The 21478-nt window shown below is 32.8% G+C and overlaps 1 protein-coding gene and 1 pseudogene across 1 annotated transcript; both read right to left on the reverse strand.

Annotated features, from left to right (window-relative positions):
- Positions 1-358: 358 nt before the first annotated feature.
- Positions 359-3548, reverse strand: LOC120147351 (subtilisin-like protease SBT5.6). Its single transcript, XM_039160749.1, has 9 exons — positions 3396-3548; positions 3109-3304; positions 2815-3003; positions 2611-2722; positions 1931-2492; positions 1742-1836; positions 1315-1672; positions 991-1204; positions 359-904 (listed from the first exon to the last, which is right to left on the reverse strand). The coding sequence occupies exons 1-9, from the start codon at positions 3468-3470 to the stop codon at positions 366-368; spliced, it is 2340 nt and encodes a 779-aa protein (XP_039016680.1). The 5' UTR covers positions 3471-3548; the 3' UTR covers positions 359-365.
- Positions 3549-12521: 8973 nt separating this feature from the next.
- LOC120147353 lies at positions 12522-16082 on the reverse strand (annotated as a pseudogene).
- Positions 16083-21478: the final 5396 nt, after the last annotated feature.

Raw genomic sequence — 21478 nt, forward strand, 5'->3', positions numbered from 1 at the left:
GTTATATGCTTGTATATCCTGGAGAGAAGACTTAATACTCATTGGATATACAGATTTTTTTATCAATACTTCAAATTGAAATGAATAACGTTATATTTAGCTATTAGCTAAGAGTGACAAATCTTAATAAATCATTTGTTTATATGAAAATATATTAAAATATGGTGACCGACTCATAAATTTGATTCCAAAATATTTCTTAATATTTTCAATGATAGCATTTGATAAATGGAAGCTAAGGTTTCCATTGATTGTATCTTTACAGTGATTGTGTTCCTAAACTCCATGCAAAATCAAATTTATTCAAACTAAGGACTAAAATATACTAGTATTTCTTGGCCTAAAAACCTAAAAACAAATAAAAATTAAGGTAAATAAACTGCCATTGGACTTCTTACATGATACAACCCATCGTCCCAACTATACCAACCAAACCCATACTCAGAGTTCTCCCCTGAGAGATCATTTCTAGGGTACACTGTAATATTGAAACTCAGCTTCTCCCCTATTCGTTTGAACCGCAAAATACTCGGCGTCGCCTCTACAACAACACCTAATGGCGGTTCCACAAAGAAGAGATATGTGCTTTTAGGTCTCCCGATATTCGTGACTGTCCTTGTAACGGTGACGGGGGTATTAAGGTTGGGAATGGCGAAGGATGGATAATTGAGGGTGAGAGTTGAAGGCGGGTTAGCCGGGCACTTGAATGTAGAGCTGAGTTCGACTAGAGCATCTGGACCAGCAGCGCAGAGGTAGAGCAGGTAGTCGTGGTACGTGGCATCATAGATAAGTCCAGGATCAACTGCCTTGGTTGGCTGGAAATGGCCTGAACCGAATTGAAAGGGATTTGCATCATATCCGTAGGAATCCGTAATTGGATTGCCTAAATTGTTGGTTATAGCGGCTGTGACAGTAAAATATGCTTTCAATTATTAGTTATGAGATCAAATCAACCGGCTATCTAGCTATAAATGAAATTTAAAGTATTACCTGTAGTCATGAGAGCAGACTTGATAGCAGCAACACTCCAATGGGGGTGTATGGCCTTGAGAAGTGCAGCTGCACCTGAGATATGAGGGCATGCCATGGAAGTTCCGGACTCCAAGTTATATTTCACTGATCTGTGATCCAACGGTAACTTTGTAGGAGACGATGCTTCACTCCATGCTGCCAAAATATTATGTCCTGGTGCCGTTATATCAGGCTATATCATATATAAGATCAAGAAATCACAAATCAAGTTAGAAAATGGCAAACAATCAAAGCCTAAAACTTTGATGCAACATTAACTCAGATAACAAATAAACAAAGTACCTTTAGAATATACGGATCAACCACATTTGGACCTCGACTGGTGAATTCAGCCATGAAGGGGGCTGGCTTGTAGTTTAATTTTGTCTTTCCTGCATTGATCTTTGCCATTGGGTTCTTCGTAGAATAGATATATTCAAGAATCTTAATCCCATCATCATAGGACAAAGTAGTTGCAGGAAGAAAATGAGGGTCATATTGCATGTCATCTCCATAGAACTCGTCATTGGCTAAGACAAAACCTACACCTCCAGCTCTTTTCACTTCCAAGCCTTTAGCTACTCTCAGACCGTCCCCTCTCATGCACACCACAATCTTCCCTTTCACCTTGGTCGGGTCAAGTGAACCAGGAAAGCATTGCCTAAAATGAAATAATTAACAATCCGAAGGTGCAAATAAATAAGTATAGAACAAAGGGAAAGAAACTTACCCTGTTAGGTTTCGCGCCACACCAGGGTCAACTACATCTCCTGCATAAACTAATGGGTACATCTTCTTCAACTTGTTTGGCGTAATACTTGGTCCCTATTAAATTAAACCATAATTCAGAAATGTTAATCATTATGTCTTGAAAATGAAAACTATAATGATTTCAATGTATGATCCGATGGTATCTTACTTGAAGACTCAATCCATTGCGTAGCTTAACAGATGCGGAAAATGCCCGGTCGACACTGCTAGCACCAACCGTGATTATCCACGGAGCAGGGTTCGACAATGTCCCGGGGTCAGGACCACTGTTCCCAGCACTGCATACGACGAGGATGTTGCGCTTGGAAGCCTCTAAGGCAGCGAGACCGATCACATCATTTTCAAAAGATAAAGGTTCATCCGTTCCAATGGAGACGCTAATTATGTCAACACCATCAGCTATGGCATCATCCAAAGCTGCAAGCATATCGGAATTGAAACAAGTGTTCCCATCGGCCTTGGGTTCGTTAGGGATTGCCCAGCAGGCCTTGTATATGGAAAGGCGAGCCAAAGGAGCCCCACCCGAAGCCGTTCCTTTTGCAAACCCACCTAAAGCGGCAGCGTCAGAAACTTGTCGGCCTGCCGCTGTGGATGCAGTGTGAGTTCCATGGCCATCAGCGTCTCGAGGTGAGAGGAAGTCCTCGGTCGGATTTACCGTCCCGTATTCAGCCTCGAAACCCTTTACATAGTATCTAGCTCCGATTATCTTCCTGTGTCAACCGGAATAAATATAACGCATAAATTAATATATTAAAATTTATAAAAAAAAGTAAATAAATATAACACGAATAAATGAATTATTGGATTTAGAGATAAAGATATAGTGACCTGTTGCAATTGGATGAGTTGAAAGCGACACCTTCTTGGCAGATTCCTCTCCATGATTTCGGGATTGGATCCATTCCTTGGTCGCTGAAGCTTGGTGATTCCGGCCATACACCTAAACATATTGGTAATGAATTTATTTACGGTAAAGTTATAGTCACGTGGGTGATTGAAAAAGTGAGTATTCTAATTCATATGAAAAATTACCGCTATCCATTACTCCTATAATGACATCTTTGCCATATTTAGCTCTTAACGCCAAGTTTTCTCCTCCATTCTTAAGCTTTCTCGATGAATAACCATCTTCTTCATCTAGCCCTACGAATTCCCATGACCTTGATGTATGCCCCGAGTACATTCCGTGTGAAGGAAACACTGATAAAACCTCCTCCTTTTCTGTAAAGAAAATAATAACCAAACAAACAAAACCCATGAATTAAAACATTCTTAGATATTAAATTATGAAATATAGAGAAAGAAATATGTAACTAATCAGTTTACCAGAGAGCTTAGAGACTTCATCTGGTGTAAGCTTTGCAGCAAAGCCATTGATACTGTGTTTGTAGCTGTATAGAAGAGAAGATCTAGCATCTTCTTCGGATTCTTTCACTGAATGTAAATACGAAAGATGAAATTTCTCAATCTCATGCAAAGCTTTCTCCCCATTGACATGTTGGCCGAAGTAAACAATATACACCTACACAGGCAACAAATAAGAGAACTTTACGTCAGAATTCTGAAAACGAATAAGTAAAAAACGAAGAAGTCACGATAAAAACTTAAAGTACTTTTTTGTCAACAGAAGTGCCCAAGAGAGGAACGAGAATCAAGAGAAGAAAGAAACAAGCGATAGTAGTCTTCATGGAGAACGATAATACTGAGCACTGCACAATATTCTTCTAAGAGATAATGTAGTATTTATAAGCGTATTGAAGAACAGTTTGAAATGATTATTACCAGATAAATATGGAATTAAAATATAATTCTACCATCCCAATCTCAATAATTATTAATTAATTAATTAATTATAAAGAAGCTAGTTAGGGATGGAATTTATTCGAAACTCTAATTGTAAACAGTTCAACTCATGAATGTGTGCAGCAAAGTCAATTATTTGTTTAGGTTTGGCAACTATTAAATAATTATTTTATGTACATATCTCCTTAAAATAATGAGTATGTGATTCATTAATTTTAGTGAAACACAAATTGGTTACCATTAAACAAACTTATTATAGAATTGTAACTTCGTGGAAAGAAGATTCAATATGTTTTTTGATGATAAATTTAAGTGATAAAACATTAAATTTATATTATTTTATCTTTAAAGTTTCAATTTCATTAAATTTCAATATAAGTTAGTAGTGATTAATTCTATCAACATCCTCTTTATTATAGACAATCCTTTCGGCTTAACTATCAACATCCTACCTTTTATTTAACGAAACAATCATGGAGCATAGCCGAAGACTTCAAAATGACTGCACGACAGTGATGCAAAGGACAGGAAACAACACCTGCAAGAAAGCTAGTGGGAACCAGGTGCTAACAAAGTGGTCGCAACTACCACAGTGATTGATCAAAATCAACACGGACGGAGAACGGATGAGCAATGAAGGCCTCGCATCATGCGGGGGTGTTATTCGAGGAAGTTCTGGAACCAGGATATCGGGTTTCACAAAGTTTATTGGCATATGAACAGTGATTGAAGCCGAGCTGTGAGGAGTATAGGAAGGTTTGCAGCAACCATGGAGGCCGGTTTCAAAACCTAGAAGTAACAAAACTCTTGCAAACGAGGCAACAACAAGAGGATTCGTTCACACTCCAGAATCACATCACAGGAATACTTGGGAAGCAATTAACCATATTTCCAACTGCAGCCGATTAGAGAGGTTACAAGATCAACATGCAAGTACTGTAACAAGGAAAAGATGATACTTGGGATCAACTGCTAAAATCATAGGACCTTTAATCGATGGAGAGATTAGTTTCGCTATTCGTGGACAACTTACCACCGGAGCAGCATTGGAAAGGCTTGTGGCAAATCTTTGGCAGACAAGGAGAGGTACGTGTTAGCAGTATAACAGAACTAATAAGTGTGAGTGTGTAGCTGATTGTAACGGGTTTGTAACTATGCCATGCACGTGGCATTAGCTGTGTGGATTAGTTGTTAATCGCTTAGTAGAGTTGTTAGAGCTAATTGCTCATACAGTGTATATAAAGTTGTGTGTACTTCAGTAATAATGCAAGCAAGTTTTCCTGTGTATCTCTCTACGTTAAACTACCATTCTATCATGGTATCTTTCACCACTGATCTTGGGGTTTTCTTTTTCGCTTTCGTTGCTTGGCCGACAATATTCGCGGCAAAAGACAACGGCATGCGTAAGCATATGGATTGAAACAAGGGTTTTCAAAATTTTGGGTTTTCTTTTTAATTTTCGAAAATTTCAAGTTTTTTTAAATATAATTTTAATTTTTTTATTTTAAATGATTTTTTTTAAAATTATATAAATGCAACACGTGTTATTTAACATAAGATTTTAATAGTGTTACAATCGATGTACTTAAAATGGTAATGTTTGTAACGTTAGACACCTTGATTGACCAAAAAGACGGTGTCTTTCTAAAGAACCGTCATTATCAGCATCACCCCCGTGAGCAGAATGCTCACCAGAATCGGTTGCAAAGCTTGCAACAAATGAAGGAGATGGTGATGGCTCAGCATGCTGATGAGAAGAGGAAACAACGACAGTACCCTTCGGAATGGGAAAACCTTGTTTAAAGTCCTCTGTAAAACCAAAGGCATGGTGCCACATCAGCTGTAAAACCAAAAGCAGGGTGCCACATCAGTAAAGGTTCAATTTCCAAAGGTGTAGAGTTTACCTCGGGTTGTTCAGGGACAACAGACGATGGTGGCGCGACATCTGGCATCGACTGGGAAATGGAACCCGATGGCATAGAGTATAACGTCGGGGTGGCCGATAATGAAGGTCTGGGATGTCGTGGATTGCTTGGACCGGCAGTATGATGATAAGAGAAGGCGATTTGGCCGGTGAATAGAAGAGCGACGGTGGGTTCGTTCGTAGGCGTTGGAGTTCTCGGTGGAGAGTCTTGCGGCCGTCGGCCACCACGACGAGGAGGAGGTGGGGCGGGCAACGAGTATGAATCGGTTGGAACGGTCACAAAGGTCAGAGCGGCATGGCGATGGCGTCCTCCAAGGTTGAGCAGCGGATGAACACCTTGGTTGGCTTGGTTACGCGTCCTTCAGAATCTAATGTCTTGTACAGAAAATGAATCAAATGAATAAATCAATCACAAAAACTAACAATTAAAGAGCAATTTAAAGATATAATAATAACTAAATTAATCACCTATTAGAGGAAAAGAATTTATATCTTTTATATATTTAAATTAAAGTTTACAAACAATTTCAGCTTAAAAAAAGAACTAATTTATATCAGTGTTAATAATTATTGATAATTTGTTAGGATCAAATATTGTGCAAGCATAATTTATAGTCCAAGACACTAATTACCTGAAATATTTAGACATATTACACTCGAACAAAAAATATATATAATTTAGAGACTAATTTTTCATTTAAGTCAACAATTCATATTAATCACATAAATATTTAAAATTTATATTTTATATATTTAAAAATTATTAATGAATTGTCATAATTTTTTTTATATTTTTGTTAGGTAGAGCACAATGTTCTTAACCTTGAGGTCATGGGATCGAGTCTCATGGAGGGTATTTCATAATTTGGAGGTTTCCCACGGAAGCTGCTCTCAACTTAGTGTTGGGAGCAGCCTACTATCTTACCTCCTCCTTACCCCATTTCATATGGGAACAAGGGACAACCAATCTAGATATCACTCGACTTAACATATCTTTAATTTTGAATATCATGTATAAAATTGACATTTTATCTTTTCAAAAGTATTTTTAACACCAAACTCTTAAACTCAATTTTATAAAAACACTTAAGCTGTGAAATTTGGGTGTAAATAAACAATTTTTTAAAGTTATAGGATGAAATTGAGAATCTTATGAGTTCAAGTCCAAGATATCAATGAGTGTTATACTGTTAACGGTGGTTCTTTGATCTTGGCGCTTGTTTGTATTTTAAGAGCTGCCTAGACCATCGTTTTAAAAATGAAAAATTAACCTACGATTTTCGGCTTAGGAAACAGACGCTCTATCCACTGAGCTACAGGCGCTATGTTGAAATCCACCAACCATATCCACTCAATCAAATTTATAAATTGTCATGAGCAATTATCGATGCCTCAAAGCTACTTCTGATCGATTTTATGAATAAAAATACAAGCGGTCTAAATATAAATATTTCTTTTCTTTTGAAATAGCAATAAAAAAAAACAAATTGAAAATTAGAGGGCCAGACCACGCTAATAGAGCATCAAAATGTATAGTCACTCTTTAGCATCAAACTATGTCGCTCAAGAACAGTTCGTTGTTATAAAGAGATTGTTTAACCACAAACCGCCGACATCGATTCAACTGATCATCTTTCTGTTTTCTTAATTGCTCATTACAGTGATAAAGATGACAATGACGAAGAAGAGCACGATCTTTAACCAAGAAAATATACTAATTCAGGATATTCAGGCTCACTCAAACAGGAGTGTACATGCAAAAACAATGCCTAGGGAGCGAAAGAATTCTTTGACGAACAATTAATGGCATTGAAATCAGAACTGAACGAATAATAGCAAAACCATAGTTCTATCTCCTAAATAATTTACAATAAATTTTATCCTATGCTAAACGGACCAATGGCTTCATTCCCTATTCCAAACTTCACGTAATGTCGATCCATGATTTCGAACGATACATTACAAAGGGTATGTCTTCTGCAACTTATGTCAGACTAGTAACATAGTCGCGCTTGCAGGCATCGGTTGCGTTGTCTCCAGACCTAATATTGTAAACCAAAAAACAACTATAAGCAAACTTATGCAACTTTGTTAAAGACGTGGCATGTTAACAGTAAAAAGGAAGATAACACCAGAATGAAAAAGATGTCTACTTGGACACAGCCAACAGGATAGAAGCAAAGTCGGGTAAATTATAGAATTAACAAATCTCTCCATTGCACTCCCAGACATACAGAACATTTATAGATCACCTGAAGCCAGCGTACCGCAAATGCAGTTCTCAAAGCCGACAACGATCACTCTCTTTTATACAAAAGACAAACATTCAAACATAACACAAAACAAACTTAATGGTTGTACAAAATTTTTGTAGTTAATATCTCAAGGCTGAAGTGAAAAGGTAAAATTTTAAAGCCATAAAATACCAGTCAGTAATTCATACATTCATAATCATTCAAGATTCTCCCTTTAACAAGGCATACTAATAGCAAACTTCTACCAAGTAGAAATGCTTTAAACGAACTCCCTCTCATGCCCCTCTATACACTCCCTTAAAATCCACACCGTCAACCAAATGGCTCAACTACTTGGTGCACCAGTTAATACTCAGTTCGCCGAGGTAGGGTATGAATGCCAAATTCAAGGAGAGTCAAGTAGGAACTTGGCATGATTGAAGAACTTCTAATGGTGAAGGAAAAAGTTTCAGTGGAGCAAGGATTGAATAATACAATGACGACCAACATTGCTGAGGGACCCTATTATTTGCACAACCCACTTCTAATCTATTTTAATCTTTTTCAGCCATCAGCTTTATGAACTCTTACATACATCAAACAAAAACCTCCCTTTTCTTTTCCGGATATCGATAGAGACACATCCAACATACATGGTTTCCAAAATACACAAATCTGTATCCTACACTTCTATGTGCGCCATTTTGATCAGACCATCTTTCTGCGATATCAGCCCAAAAGTAAATGCGTATTTACATCCAAATTTCCATGTTTCCTCTGTTTCTAAACCAAATTGAATATGAACCACATTAGAAACATGTTTCTCTGATACTGAATTTTTCTTCACGTAGACATGGCAAGCCAACTCGACTTTAGAATTCGACAACAAATATAGCACAAGCAATCAAGCATTTTTTCCTGATTGTTCTAATTGTCACATTGGTTACCCCAGCCTTCTGACGCAATTATAAAGGGACACTAACATACTATTCAGCATAATAAAAAATATAACAGAGCACCAAGCTAAAAACCCACACTTTCAGCTGAAGAACAAAAAACATGGCATAGACAAAAATGGCAAGACTTCAGTAAACCCAAACATTCTTCAACTTAAAACAAAACAATAAAAACTCATACAAAAACCCAGAAAAGCACAAACCCCAGACGCTAACACAACAGAACAACACTAAAAACAATGAGGGGGGAAAACAATTATTCACCTACAAATCTAATAAAAAAGAAGGAAAAGAGGGGGGAAAGAGAAACCTCCTTGGCAAAAACAATCTCCCGTGGAAATGTAGGGGCAGAGCAGAATACCAGGGCCACAATGGGCTGCTTGGGACCTTGTAGCCGAGTACATCTTAAACCCTAAATTTTGTTTTAAGAGAAAAGGCAAAGCCAATGGTTTTGAACTTGAAAAAACAAAAAGAGGAAATAAAATACTCGAGTGATTTTTGGGTATGTAAACACTTAAAACAGAAGTACAGAGGGTGAGAAAGAGAAAAGCTTTAAAAATCTGCACGAGTCCCAATGAAAGCGAAATAGAGAAGTTTTGAAGGGGTGGAGACGTAAATTTCAGTATATTAGTTATTGCTGTAATAAAATAATAATTTGTGTATTAACTATAATTGATGAACAATTTAATTTTACTTAAATAAGTTTAGAGTTTAAATATTTATATATTCAGAAAATTTTCACTACAAGATTCGATACATCTATCTGATGTGATATAAATCAATTCGGATGAATAAGAATAAAGCCTTAAAAATGAAAAGGCAACTAAAAATAATAATAATTGAGGTCGCTTGCTGTTTTGTTTTGAAAACCCAATCTTTCATGCATCACAGAGAGGAAATTAATGGGTTCAATCTTACTCCATTTCAACCAAGCTTCAGGAGATTCAACTCTTCTCCTTTCCCTTCAACCTTTCGAAGAATCTGTCATCTTCAACCCCAAAAAATGTTGAGATTTACTTCGATTTCAACGGTGTTTGAGAAGGCTTGGAAAGTTTAAAAATGAGTTTTTCGAGTGGGTTTTCTTTGGTTTCAACGAGTCTTTAGAATATATAAAATGACTGGGTTTTAATATTAAAATTGAAAGAAAGTGGTGAAATACAAATCTTTTTTCAAAAAAACAATTAAAATATGTTTTTTATTAAGCTAAATGTGATTAATTATAAAGTAATATTTATTTTAAGTACTCTCAAATATTTGACAATGAACGTTCAACCACCCTTGCAGTCGCTGGTGCTCGAACTCATGACCTCTAAGAACAATAACTAAGATTTTAAGTAGAACATTTAAATATATAATAAAAAACAGGGGGAAAGAGGTTGCAGAAATCAAATTTTGGTTAGAATTAGGAGGGTTAAAAAAAATACTTGATTCGGATTATCTGACCCGTTGAAGTGTTATCCGGTCTAAAATTAATATATATTTATAGTGAAAAAATTTTAATTATTGGGTTGGCTATCTAACTCGTTATTTCTGACAGGTTTCTGACTTTATTTCTTATATATTTTTTAATTTTAATTTTAATTTTATATTAAATTTTTTATTTATAATTCTCAAATTATTTTACTCTAACATTCTAAATTTCAAATTTCTTAAATTATTTTATCTTAACATTCTAAATTTTTAATCTAAAATTATTTCACCTTCACATTATAATTTTTTTAAATATTTATTTTAACTTTACTTGAGTCAATATTTTAATACAGTGGCGGTCCAGAAATTTATAAATAGGGTCTAAAATTTTAATTTTCTTTTCTTAAAAATAATGGGGTGCAAAAATTTTTATTTTTTTCATTTTTCTTTAACATATTATACTAAATTTCATTTTTTTCCTAAATAATGAGGATGCACTTGACCCCTAGAGGGCTTAGTGCATCCGCCCCTGTTTTAATACCTGAAAATTTTGAATATCTAAAAATGCAGATACCCGATTTTGTATAACCATAGTTAGAATATGAAAATTTTGAATTTTTCAATGAGTATAAAGAATATTTTAAGGAAAAATCACTTTATTAAATTATACAAATCGAGAAGAATTTATGATCATTTTAGTGGTCAAAATCGAAAATAAAAATATGATCAACAATGATAGTTTACGATGATGATGATGATGATGATGATGATGATTCTTAGGTTGAATTGGTAAAATTGTGTGGATGATCTTGAGGGGAAATTTTTTTACATAATGTCTCTACGAATTATTTGTTAAAAGTAAGGTAATTATTATAATGTCACTTAAAAAACATTGGGAGCATTATGCGGAAGAATAATGAGTCTTCAGTTTTTTCGGAGAAAGACACATGATCACGATGCGTCTTCCTCATGATCAGTTATTTTTCTTTACTTTACATTTTCATCTGTCTTCTATGAAAAAAACTGAAAACGCATTATAGTCGTCGTATCTTTCTTGGAAAAACTTAAGACACAATGTACACTCGGCGTCTTTCAAGTGTAATTGTAGCAATCACCCTACTTCAACAAATAATTCGTAGGGAGTGCTATGTGAGGAATTTTTTTTCTCACAACATTATCAAGGCAATTTTATCGATTGAATTTAAATTAATTGAATTCAAAAAAATAAGAATTAAATTGATAAATATTAAAATATTAAGAGATAATTTTTAATTAATATCAAATTAAATTAAAATATAAATACAATGAAATAAATGTGTTACTATGTCAAGTTTATTCATTATCACTTCATTTATCATTAAATTTTTTTATGGTAATAGATCAAATTATTAATTTTTAAATCAAATAAAAGAGATAATTTATTGATCTCACTTGTGAAGTTAAAAAAATACTAAAAGTTTAATTGGTTATTAGAGAATAATTGTAATAAAGTGTGATTATTATAATAATACTTAAATTATAAAAAATAATAATTCCTTAAACATGCTTGATTAATAAAGTATAATCATGCATCTATAAATTTTGAGAATAAATAAAAATCAAGTTAAAAATTCATATGATTAATTAAACGCGTGGTTCCCCTAATTTGAAATCTTTCTATAAGAGTTGAAGAATTCAATTACACTCGATTAGATAAAAATGTACTAAACATACCATTTTTTTTATCAGATTGAAAGGATTACAATATAGTATTTATTTGAAAAATTCTCAATCATTTAACGATTAACCTTTAAACGCCCTTTACAGAAATACATAAATACAAACAATTACACCCAAATTCCATTACTCTCCTAACATAGTATAAATAATAATACCTTTTATATGTTTTTGTAGTTGGACATTTATATTAATGATAAAAAATTTCATATGAAATAGACACAAATAAAATTTCAAGACGGACACCAACCATAACTAACATAAAAAAAAATCAGATTTAAGTACTCACCCTAGACAACACTTGCATCAGCCACTGATCAGAACATAAAAACATGTATGAACTGACCTTTGGGGCGAATGTCTAGTCTAGTTCAGTGTTTCTCATCAACCATTTTGTCGATCAATGATCTTCAAAGAGGAAAAGAAGATAAAGGAAGAGAAAATGTAAAGCTCAAAACAAGTAAAAACCTGCTTGCTTTAATCATTCAAAATAAAACCATCTTCTATTAAATCATAAATAGCATACACTTCAGGATGAAAAATATAAATCCGGTCCGTTCATCCGATCCACGCCACGATGTATTCAAAGACCCCATGCATTTGTCCAACTCAACAGAATCTTCATTTATGCAAACATGGACGATATGCTTGAAGTGATCGCCGAAGCATAAAACACCAGTGCACCGTAACCTTTTCAGTATCGGAATATACACAGAAGGCAAAAGAATGAACATTGCGAAAGAATGCATAATAAAATGGATCATGCAAAGAAAAAGAAAGGTAAGCCTTTGTTTTGCCTCCTTTTCCGGAGGGAAAAAACCTTATCTCGTGATTGTAACTCATTAGGCTTCACTGGCCAGATTACTCGTTGGAAGTCTCTGGCGCTTCTCAACATAAGCTGATGGAAACCACCCGGCTTTGCCCTTGCATTCTCCTTCTGACCATCCAGTGGGGCTTACCTGTAAAGTATTTTGAGAATCTTGACAAATGAGAAATCCAACCCCGACGAAAAAACGAATGCTAAGACGTATATGGTTTTATTAGTCATGGAAGTATTTCTGTAGATATTGAATCAAATGCTTACGCCAGGGCCAATCAAATGCAAGACTGAGAATGACAAGACCTAGAAAATCCAGTAAGGTTATCTCTTGGCCAATATTTCATGTGCATATCGGATTAGTTGCAGGCTATGAACCACGAGTGAAGAGGTATCCAGCATCATTCTTCCGTTTGTAAGATTGAAAACTTCAGCTTTGGCTTACATCTACGACTACAACCTAGGTCAGACCAGTCTATTGAGCTAAATTAGACCTATACTCACAACCCAGGAAAAATAAAATACCTTTCGCACAACAACAAAGTCGCCTACCGACAAAAGCTCAGTTCCTTCTCAGATGAAGCAAAAAAAGGATGCATTGCCTGTAACAAGAAACTCAAAATATTAGTGGTTTACATTTCTAAAGGGGTTCAATATGTCAGTGGAATCCTTAAAATAAGAGAAGCTCTCAAGTTAAGGAAATTACTTGGTTCATTCTAACTTATAAAAATTGTAAAATAAAATATATTAAGTTGCTGTCTTCGACCATTTCATGCTTTTATGAAATACAAGTTTTTTTAATCAACCTACTTGCTAGAAACATGCTTCAAATTCCAGGATTGATAAAACTTACTTCAGCCAAGTAATATATTGTTTTATCTGTGCCATTCTCAGGAACGATCACAGGAGGAGCAGATTCTTTACGTTGTTTCTCTGAGACCATCTATCAAGTTTAACAAAAAGATATAAGTTTCCATAATTCGAAAATAAAAAGGTTCTTTACCAGAAACAAGAAAACCAGGAAATAGCCTCCGCTTCAATCTCATTAAGAATAGCAGCGACTCTTAAATGATAAGTCTTTTCCCCTTCAACCTACAAATGCATAGATATAAATCTTGAATGTCGTATATGAAATTAAGACATGCTTCAGTATGGAGACAGTACATAGAGAAGTAACGTGCATGGATACCATAGCTACAAGCCTTTGCAAAGTCAGTCTTTGCTGCTGTGCTTCAACAGCAACCAGAGCAGCAGCAGCTTCTTTACCCAGAACTGCCATATTTGCTTTAAGTTCCTGCATCTTTGCTTCAGCAACATGCAACTTTGCAACGTTTTCTGGAATTGGGGCTTCTCTTATCCGTGCTTGTCTTCTGGAAATATCTGCTGCCTGTTTACAAATCATACTTAGTATCAGTCATGCATTTCTAAAAGCAATCCTAAGAATTGAGAATTGAAACTGATGTTTAACATAAAGAAAATTACTGCACGGCAAGCTCAGCTGTATCATTACTTACCACGGCCTCTGTTTCCTGCCTCATTCGACTATAGCGTTGAGCAAGATGACGAGCATCTTCCAAAGGAGCTCCAGCACTCATTGCTCTCAAGGGATCCAAGACCTTTTGTTTTTTGAAACAGACTGGTCATGTTTCTAATGGCACTTGTTATTCTCATTAAAACGTAACTAAAGCATGCAATAGGACAAATTTCCTTGGATTACGAAATAGGACATACAAATTCTTTGAATAAGTAAAATTACATAGTCACGTGATATTTAAAAAGGAGTTCAATGAAAGCATCCTACTCATTTTGGATTGAATGTGGTTACAAGTACTATAACTAAAACATACTTTATAATATGATTAAAAAATCAAAACACATTTCATCTAAATAAATGCTAACCTGTTGAGATAACAGCTTAATCAAATCATCTTGCTCCTTCTCTACATGTTTACGGCCATCACCATAAATAGCTACAGCTTTGGCAAGAATATTTTCGTTGATGTTTTCGCTGTTTTCGGTTCCATATCGGCAGCATTCTTCAGAGAACTTGGTTCCTGGTTATCATAGAGATTAAGAATCATAAGTATAAAGTTTTATCTTCAAAATATATGTTATTTACTTCAATTGCACATATTTCATGATAGGACAATAGGATTAAAAAGGTACTAATCAATGCTTCACCTGTTTCCATGTACTTATATCCAATGGCTGTAAAAGCCTCTGCAGCTTTAATAACATCTTTTTGGAAATCCTGAAAGGAAGACGGATTAATTCATTAAGCAAAAACTCCATGGATATATGAAACCATATAGATATAAATAACTGAGCATTCGGTCTTTTTCAACAAGATCACGAGTAATAAAGGAAGATGACATGATTTTCGAATTATGTTTCGCAAACATCTGAAGGAAATGCGCCTTACCCTTGCTGAACGAGTGGACTTGTACAATTTATCCAGTTGTAGATGTCTTTGCATCTCAATCTCATCAATAACCAGTTCCACTAAATTGCTTTATTACAGCCTGCAAAAAAACAATCTTTCTAACTCAATGGGAGAAGATATTAATCATTTAAAGCAACACGCAATAACATAAACATGCAAGAATTACATGTAACTTATCAGGACTTAAGTCAATCAAAATCTAGCCAGTCCATCAACACTCATTCATCGTTTCATAGGCTCATAGCACTAGCCATCTCACACAATGATGGGCTGAGAGGGGGCAGTCTCCCTCCTGAAAATTTCAAATTTCTATATATTTGAGATATTTTCTTTGTTTTTTCTATTAATAATCTATTTTCTTCCCCAAAAGTTTTATAAGTTCGCTCCTAAATCTATTATAAATTCGCCCCTAGCCTAAAATCCTGCATTGTCCCTGATTACACGGATTACTCAGCTTTCAGGTGAAGGGTGAAGCTTTGCAATAACAAAAACGTCTAGAATTAACTCCACAATTCAATAGTTAATTCTTGAAATTAGACCCCAAAAAGTTCGAGAAGCCGAAGTAATCAAAGACATTTAAGTATGCGATAGAAGAGTAAACAGAACTCTTTGCTTTCATTGACCCAGATTTCCTCCATTACCCTAAAAACCAAATGAAAAGAATCCAATTCTCCTAAAACCCAGAAAAATAAATTAAAAGAGAGTGAAGGGTAGTGATTAAATTGCCTGTTGTTGCTTGGCAACTTGATCTCTGAGCTTGCTGGCTTGCCTTCTAAAAGCATCCATTGTTTCCTTTTCTAGTTTCTTTCAACACAACTAAATGGTTTTTGCAAGAAAAGAAGGAATGAAAGCTTCTAGTTTCTACAAATCTGGATTTTTTGTATTGATGGATTAACTTATCAAATCTGGCAGCTGGCTTTGTTTGAGAGACAAAAGCCTTTGAGTTTTTGGTTTTCCTCGGAACTCTATTTCGCTGTCCTACATTATCTTTTTTCGGAATTTGGACCGTTAGATCAGTTGACGCAACTATTAATGGGCTTCATCTTGGATGGCTACGAGCCATATCATATTTGAAACTTCATGGATAATGGATCATATGTATATTGTTCATTTATCAAATTGAATGAATAAATAAAATTAAAAAATTCATTTATACGGCTTATTCTTAAATTTTAGGGTAAATTATCTCGTTTAAGTTTTGTATATTTTTTCTCATTAAATTTAAAAATTATACTATTATATTATTTTTATTTTTATTTAATTAAAATATGATCACTAAAAATTAATCATCGTTAGACTTTTAACGAATTATTAACGTAATATAATAAATATATAAAATTTAAAAAAAAATAAACTACACAAATAATTATTAATGTTTTAGTAAGTTTCGTTTTCCCTATCAAGGGGATCGAGCACTTTGACCACAACGATGAAACCATTATCAAGTATCGTTTTTTTAGTACTTGACCATAACAACTAGTTCTCATTTGCAAGGGCTGACTGAAGAGTCTTGGAAGATACCTTAGGAGAGAATATAACTTGACATTTAAAGGATGGGGGTTTGATTGATGTACTGAACATCAATTTTGATTAGAAAAACAAACAGAAGAGCTCCAATCAATCCAGTTAAAAAAATGAATATCCGAATTATAAATTTATTTTATAATTTAAGCTATTTTGTGACTTTGGATTATCTAAGTGAATTTTTAATATAATTATATTTCTTAATATATAATTCCTATATAAATTTAAAATTATTATAAAAAAAGAAAAAAATAGTGTAAAAATATAAAATATTATTTTTATTTTTAGACCTTACATAAACTATAATTATATATATATATATATATAATTTATTTATTAGATGTTTATTATTTCCTTTACATGTCATAATTTGAAACACGATAAATAAGATATTTTACAAACTCATAACACGTGTTTATCCCGGTGGAGATAGGAAAACTCTCATCCGATTTGTTTTTCCTTTAAACATGTAGTGACATGTGTCATTATCTGATTGGTGATAAAATTTATTCATTTAGAATATTAGAATTAATTTAAAAAATCTTCAATCAAATGGTGATATACGTCATTAGTGAAATATGTTACAATAATTTGTTGTCATATGGCATCTCTTTGTTGAAAAGTTAATTTTATAAATTGAATTAAAATTATGAATAAATTGATATAGCATGCAAGTACTAAGGATTAAATATATAATTATGTCAATTTTATAAATTATCACATCAATGTTTCTATTGGACGTGAACAACACGTGGTTTAATTAAAACCATTTAAATTGTTACGTGGTCATCTTACAAAATCGAAAGTATGGTGGTCATATTGACATCAACTCTTAATTAAGTAGTTATTTGAATAGTTTATCCTAATTGAAAATTTAAGTTAATTGTATTATATGTCCCAAACTATAATTCTCATTTTAAATTGGTCATTAAACTTTTGAAAATTCTAATTTCATCTCTAAATTATGACTCTCATTCTAAATTAGTCTCCAAACTTTTAGATATTCTAATTTCATCCCTAAATGATGACCCTCTTTCTAAATTAGTCCCCAAACTTTTGAATATTCCAATTCCATCCCCAAATTCATCTAAATATGTAATTAGTTTCAACCATAATTTAATCTAAATTTTATTTTTTTTAAATATATAATAATATAACTTGGCCTAACGATTTTATTATCAAAAGATGTGATTAGTATATACGTATAGCTTGAGATGAAATTGGAATGTTCAAAAAGTTTGGAGACCAATTTAAAATGAAGGTCATAGTTTGGGGATGAAATTGAAATGTTCAAAAGTTCAAGGACTAATTTCAAATAATAATCATAGTTTAGGAATAAAATTATAATATTTAAAAATTTAAAGATCATTTTAAAATAAAATCATACTTTGATGCAATCAACTCTATAAATTACTTTAAATTTTAAAACTCTAAATAGAAATTTTGGATTATGCATCCCTTCTCACCTATTACGCTCTGTCACTTGGTTTGGTAGGATATTGACAACTTTAATTTTTAGGGTAAACTACATATTTAGTCACCAAGTATCATTTTAGTTATGTTCTATTCACTCAACTATTTAAAAAAATTACGCTAAATTACATTTTAGTTTTATTTTGATCATCTTTTGTTAAAAAAATTAACAAATGATGACGTGATATTTTTTAATTTTTTCAATGATAACGTAACATTATCGTATGATGATATGTCAACATCACCATTATTTTTTTAACGATGGTGGTCAAAATAAAATAAAAAAACGTAACATTAGTAATGATTTTGAAATATATATATATAGTTAGATGACCAAAATTAGAACTCAATGATAGTTGGGTGATTAAATACGTAATTTACCTTAGTTTTTATTATCTTGTATATAAAGGTATAAAAGTTATCAATTTGAGAAAACAATTTGATATGATTCCCCCCCCCCCCAACCAAAAAAAAAAACCACTTGAGGTTTAGAGCATAAACGTGGAACCAACACAGGCACGAAAATGGATATTCAATTTATTCTCTATTCTTCCAATCATATTTGTCCTTGCAATTCCATGCATTCACTTCTCTTCTATTCTTCCTAACAACATTTACTGTAAGCTGAATTTGGTAAATAGTGGGGTAAAAGACTTTTTAGGTCCTCTATATTTTAAAATTGCTTCAATTGGCCATCTCATAAAAAAAGAGTAATTTAGAAGGACCACAAGTTAGTTCATGTAAACTTCAAAAATGAGCAACTAAAATAGAAGCAAATTGAAAGTTATGACTGAGTATCTACCTTTTAAAGTTTATGAAATGATCCCAAAACTTTCTTCATTTTTTGAAACCTCTTAATTTTTGATTCCCTTTAGTTTCTCAACAATGTATCATCTTTTTCCAAATCTTAATGATGGGATGGTGAAGAAAGAGGAGGCAAGTCGTATATCCTAATTCCTACGGCAGCGTACATGACTACTATGTCACCCTTCCATTTATGATTTAACACACGAGTGATCAAAATAGAAATAAATTGAAAAATCAATAAGTAAATTGAAGATTTTAGTGATTAAAATAGGAGTAAAAATAAAGTTTAGTGATGACATTTGTAATTTACCCTTCAATTTAACATGAATTAGTTATTGTATAAATCTAAAGAAAAATAATGTGGAGTTATATGCTGCCGACTAGTTGACCTACTTACCTGCACCGATGAAACCCAAGAGCCACGTGACTTCCTTGTTTTAAATCCCATCTTTAAAAAATAAAAATAAAAAGCATTTAAAATTGCTTAATTCCAGCTTTGGTGTTTAATTTACTAATATTAAATCACACACAAACTTCATCCACAAAACATTTAGTTGGCACAACTCAAACCACTCTTTCCCATATGTCCCCATCTCGGTTTAATTTTCTCATAAAAGTAGTTTCAACACTTCAAAAGCAACGACTATGTTCACACATCCACAATTCCACATAAATCTTTTCATTTTAATTAGTTTTATCAATTTAGATATTTAATATTTTTAACGTTATCATTTAGATACTTACGTTGTAAAGATCGTTAAAAACATTTGTTAAATCAATCAATCAGTATTTGACATGTGATCTGGTCTTTTATTTTTTATTTTTATTTTTTTAAATAATAAAATTCACATTTTTTCTAAAAATATCTCAACTTTTCCTATTTTTCATAAATACATCAAGATATTCAATTCCGACACTAATCATCATCACTATCGACGATCGCCGACTCACTCGTCGGTCACCAGCCCGCCAACCACTCACCCACCGATTGGGATGAATGTGTGATGGGATTTAGGGTTTACATTTAGAGATTTGAATTTAAGGATTTTGGGGGTTTGAAGTTACGATTGACAATTGGTGATTGATAGGTAGGCAGTTGATGGGGGGCGATAGCGACGGTGGGCTGGGTGGGGTAGATGCTTTGGAATTAAGGATTTTGGGATTTTTTTTTAGAATTTTAGAAACAATTTGATTTTTCTAAAATAATAATAATTTTATTTTTTAAAAAAATTATTACATGTTATGTTATGTGTTGCATTTTGAGTGGTTGACATAGTTTTTTGAACGTCTATTATGATTAATGCACCTAAATGATAAAATTAAAAACGTTAATCACCTAAATTAGGCCCAACAAAAATTAAACACCTAAATAAGAAAAGATGTATAATTTAAATATTTTATATATTAAGCCTTTTAATTAATACTTAAACCATAAACAATGCAAATACTCTAAATATAATTTAAATAAAATAATCGTTAAAATATTTTTGATTTTATAATAAAATTTTATTTGATATATTATTTATACAAAAAAATTATTATACAAATAATTTTATTTGAATCACATATTTAATTGATACTAAATTTTAAATTTTATTCTATATATATCATCAATTTTTTTGTTGTCCTCCCAGTTCCAAGGTTTTGCCTTGATTAATCCGGACCGACCCTCGTCGCACACCTGATTTTAGTAGGTGAGACTCCCAACAGGGATTTTCTGTATACACAAAGACTCGAACTCGAGTCCTTGCTTAAGCGATACCAAGCTACTTACCACTTGAACCAATCCGAAATTTTAAATTATATTTCTTAAATATAAACCCTAAATTCTAAAATTTATAATCTTAAATTTTAAATAATACACATTAAAATATTAATATTTTAAAATCATTGAGTATTCTCGATGGTAAATGAGAATATTATACTTCCTAAAAGACATAGTTCAAACAATTATGTGATGCAAAGTATATACATTGTTAATGACTAAGAAATATTCTAAACATATGTTATATTGTAATATTCTCATATTGCTAAAAGAACAATATTAATATTTCATTTATAGAATATTCTTTTTCATTGTCTATATATAAAATATATTTCTTTGATAATATATGGTTTTTTAATGAAAGATGACAACGAGTCGGGTTGGATCATATTTTTAGTCAACCTGATTAGCAAAAAATATATACCTTCCATCCGAATGTGATCTAATCAAAAAAATATATACCATTCATCTGGTCTTAATCGAAGAGCATATTCCTCTAGCTGAATCTTATCCAACTAGAATTTTTTGAGTATAAGTCCAATCTGACATGATCTGACCCTACATAAAATAAGAACCTAATTTTAAAAAATTATAGTGAGAGAGGGTATTATAGCAATTATCAAAAAAATTATTTAAAAAAAAATACTATTATACTGAATCGGATAAGAGGATTTTTATCCTCCACCTAAACCCAACCTAACCCAAATCAATTGTGTTTTTTTAAATAAACCCTATCAAATTAAATCGAATTAAAATATATCGATTTCGAGTTCAATTACCATAATAATTATTATTTCTTATAACAAAACATTCCATAAAAAAGT

Source organism: Hibiscus syriacus, unplaced genomic scaffold, assembly GCF_006381635.1.
Source record: "Hibiscus syriacus cultivar Baekdansim isolate YM2019G1 unplaced genomic scaffold, ASM638163v2 tig00110937_pilon, whole genome shotgun sequence".
Taxonomy (NCBI): Eukaryota; Viridiplantae; Streptophyta; class Magnoliopsida; order Malvales; family Malvaceae; genus Hibiscus; species Hibiscus syriacus.